Below are 15393 nucleotides of genomic sequence, written 5' to 3'. Positions count from 1 at the left end.
ATAGAATACCTTTTGGTATTTTATTTAAGTTAATTTTGACTGGTGTGTGTGTGTGTGTGTGTTTTTTCGGCACCATGTCAAAGGAGAGGGTCTCAGGTTTTAAGAAGTGTGACTCGTGCTGTCAGAAGATGTCTCTGACAGACGGTCACACTTCTCTGGGCCCTCTTCACCTGCAGGACTCCTGTGCTATTTGTCACTCCTTCAGCCAGAGAGTCCTGCAGGAGACGGAATAAGCTGATTCAAGTCGGCTCCACCTAAATCAGCAAAACCTTCCAAGGCCCAGGCTTCTGTATCTAAGCCTGCCGCTGGAGCCGATTCTGGCACCACAGCGATGGCTATCGGTGCCGATCTCGTATTGACCACACTTCGGTCAGCTCCGGTCGGGTGACACCCATGTGGCCGACAGGATCTATTGTATCAGCTCCGATGGCTCATTCCAGGAAGAGGTCGAGGTCTCCTTCCTTTCGGCTTCACCTCTTCTATCGAGTCTTCAAGGTCATCCAGGTTGTCAGATCATGACCTAGAGAGAGTGGTCAGTAGATTACTCAAGTCACAGGTACTGGCCCAAATGTTACACAGTCCGTCTCAACAGGCGACTGTTGGTCCACACCCCGTTACAGTTCCTCCTTCAACTCTACCCCAGAGCTTGGAGTTGGAGTCTTCGAATGGTTACTGCTACGGCTGGAGGCCCTTCTGTTCCTTCAGCCTCTACTCTTATCTCCTCTTCGAGACCTTCCTTAGAGGGATCATGGTCTCCCTCCGAGGGGTGAGTGGCATCGGACCCTTGTCGAACCCCTTGGAGCCTCGCTGGTGAGCTCGGCTCCGACATCTGCCTCGGAGACTTCCTTCGTGGTCCCTGGAGTTCCTAGCTCTTGCGGGTTCTCTCGGACCTGCCTGGGAGGAGCATTCGAGGTGATGAAGAGTGTACTGGCCACTGGTATCAGTCAGCAGTCTGTTCCCGTAGCTCCTCCCTCTATAGTACCTGTTGACATCTCTGCCACTTCTCTTGCTACAGGACCCAGAGATCCTCCGCCTCAGGTTTCCCCATTGGGAATTTCCCCTCTTCCGAGGATTCTCCTGATGTTTGGAGATCCTCCTAGGAAGAGGACTTGTAAGAGGAAGCATGTAGACTCCCGAGTCTGTCACTGGATACTGACTTTGATGAGTCAGAGGGATCCCCTAGATCCCCTCTGAGGATGTCTCCTTCTCAGACATCCTAGAACTTCTGAAACAGAGGGGAAACTGGCCCACCAACAATCCCTCTGAGGATGAGTCAGTATACCTTGGATCTCGCCTCCACCTCCTGGGTGTCTATGCAGGTGATTGCACGAAGGCGGGGCAGCTCCTGACTCTGTAGAGCCAGTCCCTAGGAGGCCTTCAAAATTTATCACTGCAAACAATTCCTTACTAAGGGTGTCCCCACTGATGCCATGGTGGTGGCTGGCCACCAAAAGGAACTTGCAGATCCTTCCGTGCCCGTCCATCCTCTTAATAAGGACTCTAGGACCATGGATAGGTACGGTAAGCAGATGTTTTCCTCAGCGACCTTTGCTATGCATTCGCTGAATTACCTATGTCACTTCACCAGACTCCAGAGGATATCCTGAAGGAGCTGGGAGAAGTAGTTCAGGATCCTACAGCTGCAGGGGCTCAAGAAAAAAATTGCTTCTCAGCTAGGAACCCTCAATTCCATTGCAAACTCCTCCATGCGGCTAATATCTTATGCTGCGGATGGAGGCACAGGTGTGGCTCTTAGGCGCCAAGCCTGGATGCGGCTATGTGATTTTATGGATCCCTTTAACCTTCACAAATTCTCCCTTTGATGGGTCAGCTTTGTTTGGCCCTCAGGTGAAGGAAACCTTGACCAGGTGCGAGCAGGACGGCAAGACTCTTTCTGCTGTTGGAGTCCGTTTTCCACCCCTTCTAGGCCTTATCCCAAAGGACAGAAGGGTGAGGCAGAGGGGTAACAATAACAGACGCTCTAGAGGCAGAGGGGTCAACAGGGAGCCTCTCTGACAAGCCCTTTCATCATCCCTGAGGTGTTGCCCGGCTGTCCCTCCTTGGAGGCAGTCGGGGGGAAGATTATCACTGTACCCAGAAGCCTGGCATTCCCTCACTCAAGACAGATGGGTACAGTCGATCATATCCAAGGGTTACATAATTCCTTTCAAGGAAAGTCCTTTCCCCTCAAATTCCCTTCCAGATGTACCACCGGTCTAAGGGACATTGCAGAGTCAGAAATCAAAACTACTGCAAAAAGAGCCATTCAGCCAGTTACAATAGACCATTCAGAGCCGGAATCTACTCAAGGTTCTTTTGGTCCCCAAAAGACGGGAGACTGGAGACCAATATTGGATCTCAGCAGACTCAACAAGTCTGTCAGGAAGACAAGATTCGAATGGTCACTCTTCAGTCAATTCTGCCCTTCTTACAGAAGGACAACTGGATGTGCTCAATAGATCTTCAGGATGCACTATCACATCAAAATTCACAGGCGCCTCAGGAGATTTCTGCTGGGGTCCAGTCATTTCCAGTTCAGAGCCCTGCCCTTTGGTCTCACTACAGCCCCAGAGTGTTCACCAAATGCATGGCAGTGGTCACGGCTCACCTGAGACGTCAAGGATTCCAGGTGTTTCGACGACTGGCTCCTGTCAGCCACCACCAGGCATCAGCTTATACAAGCCAGGGATTACACAATAGACCTTTGTTCTCTTTTGGGCATCTCAATCAACAAGTCATCCTTATCGCCCTGCCAGTCTATTACCTTCATCTTAAACACTGTTCGGATGTCAGCTACCCTTACAGAACAAAGAGTTTCAGACATTCAGACTCATGTCAGGATCATTCTGGCCAGCAAGAAAATACAGGCCAGAATGGTTCTAAAGGTATTGGGTCTCATGGCTGCGCCATTACTCTTCTTCCCTGGCTCGATTCTACATCGCCTTCTTCAGTGGATGCTGTTCACACAGTGGTCATACCAGCAACTTCCAATGCGTCACCAGATTCTGGTGACACAGACATGCAAAGAGCATCTTGCTTGGTGGATCACATCGTCTCAGGTTCACCAAGGCAGGTGCTTTGCCCGATAGCCACTGTCACCATGGATGCCTCCCTGATCGGGTGGGGGTCATTATCAGGGCAGGATGGTTCATGGGGCGTGGCAACCCGTTGAAGTACCATCTGCACATAAATGTCCTGGAGATGAGAGCAGTGCTTTTAACGCAAGCCCTCAAGGACACCACAGACAACATGTCTGTAGTTTGGTATATCAACAAACAGGGCGGAACCAAGTCCTAAAGCGCCAGACTTTGGCAATGGGCTCACTCTCATCGGTTTCTGGTAGCATCAACGCATATCCTGGGAAAACCAACATTATAGCGGACAGATTGAGCAGAGCTATCCTCATGCCTCATGAGTGGTCTCTCAAGCAATCTATAGCGGAAGAGATTTTTCTGGAATGGGGTGCATACCCCAAAACAGCAAATGTCCAGACTTCTTCAGCCTCTTCCTCTATCAGGCCATCCCCAGAGACGCTCTGACCCAGGATTGGCCCCAGGGACTTCTTTATGCCTTCCTCCATTTCCTCTGATCCCTCAGGTGATCCAGAAAGCTACCGCTTTGAGAGCCAAATTGATTCTCATTGCCCCTTACTGGCCTCGACAAGTTTGGTTCCCCTCCTCCATCATCACCTTTTGGTGCAGCCGTGGCATCTGGACCCAGTGCCAGATCTTCTGATTCACCAATGTCAGCTGCACCGGTCAATCCCTTCTCTCAACCTCACAGCATGGTTGCTCCACTTCCTTCCTTAGCCAGGCTTCCTTTGATCTCTAACCCAGTTAGAGACATCATAGTAGCTTCACTAAAATCCTCTACCAGGAGGATTTACACAAGCAAATGGAAACGTTTCTCTTATTGGGCTAAGGTCCAAAATATTGATCCTTTTACTGCCCTTGTTCAGGCAGTTCTGGACTTCTTAGCAGAGATTTTTCATGCAGGCTCCTCTTCTTCCACAGTCAGAGTTCAATTGGCTGCTATTTCCAATTTTCATGTCGGGATAGCAGATCATAATATTATGTCCCATAGGCTCTGCAGGGCCTTCTTGAAAGGAATTTTCCTACTAAAACCTCCAATCAGGAATCCTCCTCCTCAGTGGGATCTAAATTTAGTGCTGACATCCTTGATTCTTCCCACGTTCGAGGCAGCTGTTTCTTGTTCCCTGAAATATCTTTCTTGGAAAACGTTATTTCTAGTGGCTATTACATCTGCCAGGAGGGTGTCTGAACTTCATGCTCTTTCGTTCGACCCCCTATTTGGTTTTCACAAAGACAGAGTATCTTTGAGAACTAACCCAACTTTTTACCTAAGGTCGCTTCAAAGAACAATTTGAATCAATCCATTGATCTCCGGTATTTTTCCTAACTATTCAGACAGAGCTGAACAAAAGCTACATTATCTTGATGTCCATCGTCAACTTAGATATTATTTGGACAGAACAAAAAATTTAGAAAATCTGATCAACTTTTGTTTCCTATGATAATAAAAAGGCCTTCCTGTTTCTAAAGTGACTTTGTCCAGATGGCTTTCGTCATCACTGAAATTTATACTCAGGGGAAAACAGCTGTGCTCAAAACCTAAAGCACATTCAACTAGGAGCTTAGCTACTTCTACAGCTTTCAAGCTAGACTTCCTTTGGACACTATTTGTGCAGCGCCACTTGGGCTACTCCTCACACTTTTGTTTCCCATTACAAATTGGACTTGGCCTCCAGGGACAGAGCCAGTTTTGGCTCTACAGTCCTCAAGAGTTTGTTCCATTGAGCTACCCAGGATAGAGGTGCTACCATCAAGCAAGAATGAAGGCTAGATTGACAACTTAACATTAAGAAGTGTACCTACCACCCATAGCGTTCCATATTGGTGTCTTCTCCTCCTTCCCCTGGCCTGGACAGACCTTGTATAAGAAACTATTATGCTAAAGACCATTCAGACCTGGTCCTTTTTCCATCTGTAAGTTTCTTCTTCCTTTGGGAAGTATTTTATGCTTGGTGCTATTGCCCTTTGTCAACAAACGAGATCTGGGTACTTACCGCCTTGCATCATGGGATATGGGGCTGCCTCGAGCTGGTAAAAGTGACTCGAACCCATCAAGCAAGAAAGAAGGCGAGAGAAGACAACTAACATGGAACGTTATGGTAGGTACATAACTTCTTATTTTCAATCATAATTGTCTGTGATGTAGGTGAGTAAACCAGTGCTTCTGTAAAACATTCTAATAAACAACTTCAGTTTTTTTTGGGTGATGTACTAAAGAAAGCATGTAAAGACTGTGGGTAAAACATGATGGTTTTACAACCAGTGCCATTTGAAATATTTCACTGTGTTGTTTAGAGAAACTTTGTTTTGTTGTTAAGTTTAAGTTGTCTAAATTGTTTAAGTTGTCTAAATTGTGTCTTTATTTCTTGCAGTATCCATGGCCTCTGAGAGACTGACTGTACCAGTCACATGTAAAATACGGGTATTTCCAGAGATTGAAAAAACAGTGGAATATGCAAAGATGCTTGAAAAAGCCGGATGCCAGGTATAGTTGCACAGTAAGAGAGAGTAATGTTGAATTCTTATTTGTTAACCATGTAGGCCCACTGGGCACACAATCCCTTTTTAGGGGTGACCTGGGAGCAGTGGCCGGTAAAGTGGTTTCAAGGTCACACAGTAAGCAAATGAGGGCTGAAGGTATCAAACCCTGTATCACAAGAACTAAAGCTCACAACTTTTAGCCCCTGTGCCAACTGCTAGAATTCATTGGAAGAAAGTATACTGTATGAGAGATGAATAAAAAGAGATTGTGTTCATATCCAGAAAAGTGTGGGCATAGCAGAGGCAGAACAGACCGCTAGTATAGAAAAGTAACACTCCTTTAGGAAAGGATCTGTTTGAGTACCTAGAGACCAGGGGAACACAGACTGCAACCTGTGAGCTCACAGGAGGAAGGAAGGAATGCATGGAGTATTAATGTTCCATCCATCCATCGTAACCCTTTTCCCATTTTTACACAGGGTGTGTGTGTGCCACTTCAGCAGTGACAGTCATCTAGAACAAAAGTTTTCACTGCCTGGTGACTAGCCCTGCAGCAGTACTTCTTCCATACCACACACTCGCACCTGTGTCCAGTTTAGAGTGTCCATTCCACCTACTGCATATCTTTAGAATGTGGGAGGAAACCGGAACCTGTGTGAACACGGGGAGGACATGCAAACACTTTATGGAAGGCATCCCAGCTGAGAATCGAACTGGTGAATCTCTTGCTGTGAGGTGACGACACTATTTGCTGTGCCGCTTGGAGTATTAACTTGTTACATCCAAGAGACACCTCCAGATGCATCTGCAGTTAACTCCTACTGACGTCTCTAGGCATCAAATATTGCTTGCTCATATTTGCATCAATAATTTCAAAACCATGCTATGTGCAATGTTTTAAAATATTTTACCCTAAAGTTTTTATACAATGGCTAATTCAACTGCATTAATATTTGACCTCTGTCTAGTGCAGGTAAATAGATATTAATTGTTGTTTTTATGATATTAATTTATATAGATATAATTTTCATCTTTTTCTAAATATCTCAACAACCAAGTAACATAGAGAGAACCCCTTAGCCTCGTATGAAAGCTCTCAGCTAGATAAATAAAATGCTGCTGACAGCATGTGTATCACTTGAGTGGTTGCTGAGATATTGTAAGTTGTTTACAAGATATTACAAATGTAATAGTTACTCCCTGGGATTCATGAAGCTTGCGCCATGCGCCGGAGTAGCGTTGGTGATCTAGCACCAAATATGACCGTCGAGCAATTCGGGTAAGAGCTATTGCCACCTGCACTACCAGCGTACGCCAAAGCTGCGCACCTCATGGCGCTTGTATGCTAATTACCCCATGTACAGCAGTGTAGCATGCAAAGGAAGGTATATAGCGATTCATGAAGTGGTGCAGGCGTAGCGTAAGCATGCAGAAATGTAAACCAAAAAAACGGTTTACATTTTTTCAAACAAAATATCGGAGCCATGAAAGTGGACCAAACTTACCTATTACAATATAAACATATGCCAGTGGCTAAATATACAGCCAATGGCATAAAAAACCACGCACAACACATAAAAAAATAACATTTAATATCATGGCTACACTAACGCAAAGTACAACCGCAATGCATGGGTGCGCAAATGGGAACACAAGGAAAATATATTTAGATGTCATAAAACTGCAATGTAACACAAATCATGATTTTGCAATAATAGTCAATGGTATGCATGCTACACCACAACCAAGGCGCAAGGGTTGCTAAGGGTCTGTGACAGTGTTCCGCGCGGTAACTAGGAATTAGTAGTCAGTGCCATGCAAATGAGTCAAGTAATACTGAATTGCAAATGTCCCGCTGGCGTAAGGATGTACCACACGGCGCAGCAGTACAACACCGAGGAGTGGCCTGGAGGTAAACATGACATCATGAGAGGTGTGCGCTGCCGTAGCTGTAAGCACATTGGAGCATTGGTAATCAGGGTTGCCTGCTGCTAAGCAAAGCCGCAGGATAGGGGTGTGTACCTAGCCATAGCTATGCTTAGCTGAGAGCACACAAAGTGACCGAAAGTGCATGTGAACGTGGATGAAAACGCGCTCAAAAGCCAGAAACTGGGCGCATGCGGCGCGCAGCTTAAGTGAAACAGGAAGGTTATGGGAAGACAGTAAGGAAATGCTGCAGCATGGTAATTGGAGTACAAATGAGTAATTAACACCTAGAAACTCATAGTGGGCCATAGACAACAGCTAACAAGGCTGCTAGCAGCTACCTGCAGAACAGGAAAGGGGAGGTGCCGTACAGCAAAGAAAAGAGAACTGTCACAGCAGAACAAAGCAAACTTGCTGTAGATCAGCTACATAACACATTTTCCAACACAATCCTGGGTTGTGGAAGCACAAAAAAGAAAGGCGGCAGCTGGATGCATGCCTGACAATGGGAGGTGAAGCGGGTTGAAAATAGAAGTAAAAGGCAACAGATGAATCACGGCAGACAAGCGTAAGTCAACAACAAAGGCCCCACGATAGCAGTACCTGCTGTAAAACCAATAATTAGGATACCCTGCAGCTGGAATAGCACAAACACACCCAATTACACCAGCATCATCCATTGCACAATAGTATAAGGTGTGAAAGCCCCACACACACACTTGTGTATTCCCAGACACTCTGCACCATTGGTGTATACAGATGGGGGACTTTTAATATGTATATGTTAGGGGCTACCATAGCTTTGATTCACCAGCATTTGTTGGAGACTGATGGTTGTGTGGAGGATGATGCTGACAACCATCTCAGGCACCGGAGGAGGAGACGAGTGTTCAGACCCAGGGTAACCTACCAGGGGCCACATGATCTGGAGATAGTAGAGCGTTATAGGGTGGACAGGGACATCATACAGTAACTTGTTGAGCTGTGCTGGCCATGCCTCAAAGCCAGAAGTAACAGAGGGAAACCCATCCTAGTGGACAAGAATGTATGTGTAAGCTTGAGAATACTAGCCACAGGTACCTTTCAAAGGCCAACTGGGGATATCATGGGGATCTCACAGGCATCAGCATCCAGGGTACTCCACCATTTCCTGGATGCCATGTTACCACATGCCAATGAGCAAATGCACTTCCCTTGAATGTAGGAGGTGTTCGCCAGCAATATGCGTCTCTTCCACCATGTGGCGGACTACCCGGAGATACTGGGTGCAATAGACTGCACGCACATACACATCAAGTCACCACCCGGTGAACAGGGTAGGCGCTACATAAACCGCAAGGGATTCCCCTCCATCAACTGCCAGGTCATGTGCAATGCCCACGGCATTATCATGGATGTGTGTGCCGGCACTCCTGGAAGCTATCACAACTCCCACATCTGGCATGCCTCATAGCTGTATCAGGTATTTGCCAGGGGGGACATCTCATATGGCCACCTGGTGGGAGATGCTGGCTATGCACTGGAACCCTGGATGATGACACCCATCAGAAATGCACACACAGCCATGCAAGAATGCCATAATGAGGCACACGCAGAAACCAGAATCATCATTAGAGAGCGTGTTTGGGATGCTGAAATCACGTTTCCGTTGCTTGGACTTATCTGGTGGAGCCTTGCAGTACTCTTCAAGAACATGTGCCCACATCTTCATAGTATGTGCTATGCTGCACAATATGATCCTGCGGAAACAGCTGCAGCAGGGACAGAATGGTGAAGGCCCTCATAGCCCACCACCATTGCCAAGGGACCCACAGGCACAGGGGGGCTCAGACCATGAACACCCTGTGCTAGCCCCAGTAGGCAGACGGAGGCGTGCCCAGTATGCCCATGCCTTGGCAAAGAGGGAACATATAGCACACACACTGACAGTGTAGGCAGTCATGGACTGACACCCTTCTCCACCTGCACACACAGCAAACATGGATGGCGCACACACACGACCACCTGTAAATTGTCATGTATAGGTGGTCTACTGTGTGCATCCTACATAGGTAGCCCTCAACTGTTGTACACACAACCACCATTGGCACAAGGTAAGTCAGTACCTGAACAGTATATTAAGCTATCAGCATGTGTCCATACTGTATGTACAGGTTCATAGATACATAGGTAGGTACATGGCCAACTGCCGAGGCCACTCATAAGCATAGACAAAATGTGTCTGCTGTCGCCACCCCATCGATCAACTAACTGTCCCTCTGTGGAGCAGAGCCACTTGCAGGATCCCTGGGCTGTACTACTGTTCACCACCCACTTTGCAAGGATTCCCTGGAGTGTTAGTGAGGGATTTTGTATAATGTAATCAGGGATGTGTTTCCAAATAATGGAGAGTATCCCTGACAAGAATCTTCACAGATGTGTACATGTTACACAGTATACCTTAAACACAGCTTGCATATATAGGTAGTTCTCCACAGAATAATAAACATGTGGAACACAAAACCGCTGAAATGTGCGTTAATCACCCTTGCAGTACCAGTGCCTGCTCTGAGAGTTAAGATATCACTGCCAGGATTAGAATACGCAACCATGTACACATTCATCACAATAACATACCACTAAGCTACCCGAGATGTACCAATGGCAGTCATGTATACTGACAGGATGAAACACAAAAGGTAGGAATGTGTTGAAATAGGACAAACTGGCATGTACACAATGAAAGGTGTATGTTTTAGATATATATAGATATATATATATATACACACACAATCATATATATATATATATATATATATATAAATATATCTATATATATATATCTATATATCTATCTATATATATATATATATATATATATATAGAGAGAGAGAGAGATGTAGATATATGGGGATATACATAAATATGTAGATATATAGATAGGTTAAGAACATCTACATAACCATGGAAGTGCATATAAATGGGATACCTACCACATACCGACTGCTTTACATACCGACACACGTAATCCTGAGGCTTAAGGTCCGAAAGAACACAGTACCGAAACACCAGATGCGCGAGGTATAATCTCACAATGTTAATGGACAGTTATTCAGTGATTCTGGTGTTGCGGTTTGGGTTGGTTACTGTGTTTATGTGTGTTTCTTAGGGCTGTAGTGTGTGTAAGTGTGTGTTCTGTGTGTGGTGTGTGTTGTTGGGGGACTGTAATGTGTGGTTGTGGGTTAGCTTTGTGCGTCTGTTTGCGCGACCTAGGATGTATAATATTAAAGTAGTGGGTGGTGTGTGGAGCGCAGACACCTACATGGGGTGCGTAGGGGGGCTTGGCCACCTGCTCATACTTCGTGTAGGATGGTTTGTTTGGATGTGTTGGGTAGCAGTGTGTCTGTGTGTGCATGTGTGTGTTCCATGTTTGTGTTACCTTCGCGAGTTACTGTCGATGTCAGTAATGTGGGGTATGGGAGTCTGTTCCCGGTACTGTGTGCGTCGGAACAATGTGGTTTCGGAATTCCATAGGTCTCCCTTATACAGCAGTTGAAGTGTTCACATATGTGTATAACATAGACCATAGCAATCACACATTCCGCCACTACCCACCTTTATGAACAAAGGAATATGGAGAGTGTATGCCTATACACCATTACAAATATGTGCTATGGACATGAGCCAATGATAGTGTTACCACCTGTTCCACTTTGCGAGGGACACTCCCTCTTTGGGCGGCTGTGTCCTGACCAAATATATTAAACGTGGCAAATGTCCTGGGATTGTAGGACATAATTATGTCCCATATGTACTGTAATAGTTGCATACAATAGTTATTTCTGTATCTAAAGTACCTACATGGTACAGGAAACAGGATAAACTACTAAATTGCTACAAGAATAAGCTTATAATTAGGCAAGAAAGCAAAGTTCTATCCCTTGTACTGACCGTGGGTTTGTGTCAGCCTGTAAAATCAGATGTGTGTCCCAAAAAGGACCCACTATGGACATATGAAAAGGTGGCAACCCTAGAGAGGGTCAGTCACCAACACAACTACGATGACTGCAAATACCTGTGACAGAAATACACAGCTATCATGTAGCAACACATTATTACATTCAGATATATTACCAAAGGGATTCAAGGACTAACATCACCTGCATACTATACAGGAACCACATAACAGTGCCTTAATGAGTCAGCCTGCAAATACCATTGTAGTAGTCCACAAATGGATAGGTGTTCAGTAGGGAAGGAACCCTCATGCACATAGCAATTATGTATAAAAGCAGTTCCTACACACCTGCATTTGCTATGCACACCCACCGATATCACCCCCACACCCAAACATATTACAATACAAACTGTAATAACATCACAAATCATTCACACACTGTATGACATCTGCAGAAGCCTTAACATACCTTGTCAGAGACACACTAACATGGCCCTAAGTGAAATAGCGGCTGTTATACAATGGAACAGCTGCTGATTTAATAGGGTTTGTTTGCACTAATCCCGTTTCAGAGGGTTGTGCGTACACCGGGATGGGTTAGCAATTAGTGAGTAACAGCACAGTATGCTACACTTGTACACCAAATCAATGATGTCTGGTGAGCACACTGTATACCACATAACAGTTCATGCATAGCCATACGGCCTTGAGCTGGCCAAACATCCTTGCCAGACTTAAACATCTGCAGAAGTATCAGGTACAAACAAACCCTGCATAAGTAGCATTGTTCCGAAATATAACAGCTGTACTCACATGTAGAACTAAATCGTCTAGCCATTACACACAGTCCACGGGAGTCATGAAGCTAATATATCTCTGTGTGTCTCCATATAGCTGTTGAAATATATCACAATAACACATCTAGGCCGTCACCCTCGAAAGTAAGGCAAACGGACAACCCCTAAAAGGGATACTCACTTATACACCACTGTTGCCATGGTATCGGCTAATAGAGTAGCTGCACAGCTGATGTGCATCCAATTAACTACTTTGGAACAGCAATTGGTGGACAGGATACCACATGTTACCGATATGTAACTAGAAAAGGATGTGTCATCACACATTCAAACCATCCGTATATACCAGCGGAACATTACAAATAACATTGAAACACAAACTGAAAAGGATTGAATCAGCTGTTAACGATATGTTGGGTTACTAATAAGGTATGTAGAACAGTCAATATGTCTATGTATGTAGTACTATTCTGTAATATTTAAAGTGCACGCAATCCATGTAGTGGAAACAGTTATCTTGTAGTAATGTATTGTTGAGCATAGTCACGCTTGTAGTATTTGTGTGTACTGCTGTAGGTCACAAGGCAAACACCGCATACACCACAAGGGATGCTATATAAGGGCTATGAACAGAAATACTCCTCACCAGCCAATGCCAGTGGCAAGGTTGGTCCAATAAGTATGTGCTATAACAAGGGATAGTATATGTTGATATATTGTAACTGTAGCCATATGTATAGGTGCAATACAGAGAATAACATGTGGAATGTTGGGCCACTGTGCAAGTATGTTTTGCATTGTGGGATATTGTGCCAATAACTGTGTAATGTACAGTATTGTAGGCAGATATGTATTACAAGCTACATAGCATTACTGTAATGGTAGGCAAACCTTAGTTATGTCAATCAGCATTTACAATACACAATAACAGGATACATATGTCTTTTAGTGAGTCAACAGTTTATCAGCATGATAGCAAAGTAAAATGGAAGAGCTATTTAACTATCCATGCACATAAGACATGTAATATGTGCAAAGGTAGGTACTAGGCTGTCTTACCAAGGGTATCTGTAAGCCTAGCTAGCGTGTGTTGTCTTTTGCCACCCCCATAGGTTGGTTCCCTGTGCCTGTGAACGGCAGAGCCAATAGTTCCCTGTGCCTGTGTCCAGCAGAGCCACTGCAGTTATCCCCGGGTACATGTCTGTCTCCCATCCACATGACAATATTTCCCTTGAAGAGTGCTCGTGAGGGGCCCTGCCTGATTTACATTGGAATCACGTTCCAAAACATAGGGAGTGTCCGGGTCAGGAATCTATCCGTTCAGCACGTCCTACTCATCGTTGTGGTTAGGTGTATATCCCTAGAGCATGTGGCTCTCAGAGACTTCTGTTTATTCTGTTTAGGTGGAGCATATCCTACAATACAGGGTTGGACATGGGCCTTGTATGTCAAGACCACCTGTGAGTATGCGGTATGCAACTGAGTGCAGCTGGAGTTCCGTAGGTTGGGCTGCATAGGTCATCTGTTTGAGGTTAGTAATCCTCTTGGTGTGGTACTGGTGTGGTCTTCCAAGCTGTTGCAGTTGTCTGGTAAGGTATATCCCAAATGGGGTGTTGTATCCTTTAATGGGTCTGATATGACGTGTAGAGTCACAATGGCCCCTCTGATCTGGATACGAACCCATTAAGGATTAGGGGGTCATGTAGAAGGATATTCTAACCACGTTGTCATTATGGGTATCGAAGGAGAGATTGCTTATCTACTGGTGTTTCCGGATCCCGTAATACCTTTTTGTATGTAGAGGACTAGCACCTATGTGGTTGTCTGCAAGGTAATTAGTTATATCCAAAGGGGATGACTATGCACTTTTAGGCATTCAGCTTGACGCCATGATATTAACACCAGGTATCCGTCTCAGTGTGACCCTTCCAGAGGGTGTCTGTAACAGCTGGGGAAACAATTATGTCCCCTAGTTTGCAGTCATCTGCAAACCTTTTCAGCCAAAACCCTCCTGTGCTTGTCTGTATGTCAGAGAAGTATATACCGAACATGAAGGGTCCTAGGACTGAGCCCTGGGGGACAGGAGTTGTAACTGGTATACAGTCGGACCTAGGGTATGCAACTCCTACTGTGTGTGTTCTGTCCGTGAGCCACTTTGCAAACCATAAGGGTTAATGTTCAGGTGGATGGGTATGTTGATAATACCAGAAGGAGGAATGGTGTTGAAAGCCTATGAGAGATCTAGGTAGGCTGTGTGGACCTCCTTACCCTCATCTAATGCCTTGGTAACTGTCTCTAAGAAGCCCACCAGGTTTAGGAGGCGTGGTCCGGCCTTAATGCCAAACAGGGAGGGGTCAAAGGTTGGAAGGCACCCAATGTCTCTGACAGTGATCCATGATGTGCACCATAGCCTTGCAGACCAGGCTAGTCAGGCCTATAGGGAAATAGGTCCCATGGTCCATTGTGGCGCCATCTTTGTGGAGTGGGATAACTGTTGCTGTGTGCCATTCAGGGGGCAGTATGCCCAGTGTGAGGCTATTATTGAACATGGTGTGTAGGTGAGGAGACAGTACTATCCGAAGTTCATGTAAAACGCAGCCTGGGATGTTGTCCAGTCCCATGGATGCTGTGATATTGCCTTCAGAGTGTGCAGCTTTGAGAGGGATCTGCCAGGATGTTGCCAATATCCATTGTTTCTGTAATATGCGTGCCTTTGTGCTGTAACTCAGAGCAGATCTGGTTGTTGACATTGAGGCTCTGTGGTTGTTGTTGGTATTAGTTGCATTAAAGTTTTCTTAGCTAGCTTTGGAGGATTGTATAAGGGATCTCACCTTCTTACTGAGGCTGTCCAGGGATCTCCTCCACACATGGTATTGTACTCTTGTTTGCAACAGTGTCTTCTTCCTGTAGTACAATATGTTTATGACAGGGGACCACCAAATTGGTTTAGTTAATTATGAGTATAGCATCCTGGTTCTGTTTGGGATAGCACAAGCCATGCACTCCTGTAAGTGCTTATAGAGTGCATTTGTGTAGGATTCAGCAGTTGTAACAGTATTGTCCATCTGCATCTGCCTTGTAGACATATTATACTATGGTTCGCTTAATGGGGGGTAAGTGTGGGATGGTGGATATCATCGGTGTTCAGCACATGGTCCTG

General features: G+C 45.4%; 1 protein-coding gene across 1 annotated transcript in view; it reads left to right on the top strand.

Moving 5' to 3' along the window:
• The window catches only part of DUS1L (dihydrouridine synthase 1 like), a 1030374-nt gene that overhangs the window by 343447 nt on the left and 671534 nt on the right, over positions 1 to 15393 (top strand). Inside the window, exon 5 of the mRNA XM_044069730.1 lies at positions 5465 to 5577. Coding sequence (XP_043925665.1) covers positions 5465 to 5577 — 113 coding nt within the window. The remainder of the gene's footprint in view (positions 1 to 5464; positions 5578 to 15393) is intronic.

This window comes from Protopterus annectens, chromosome 4.part0 (assembly GCF_019279795.1).
Source record: "Protopterus annectens isolate FY-2018-M chromosome 4.part0, PAN1.0, whole genome shotgun sequence".
Taxonomy (NCBI): Eukaryota; Metazoa; Chordata; order Ceratodontiformes; family Protopteridae; genus Protopterus; species Protopterus annectens.
This window is presented reverse-complemented; position numbering and strand designations above follow the sequence as displayed.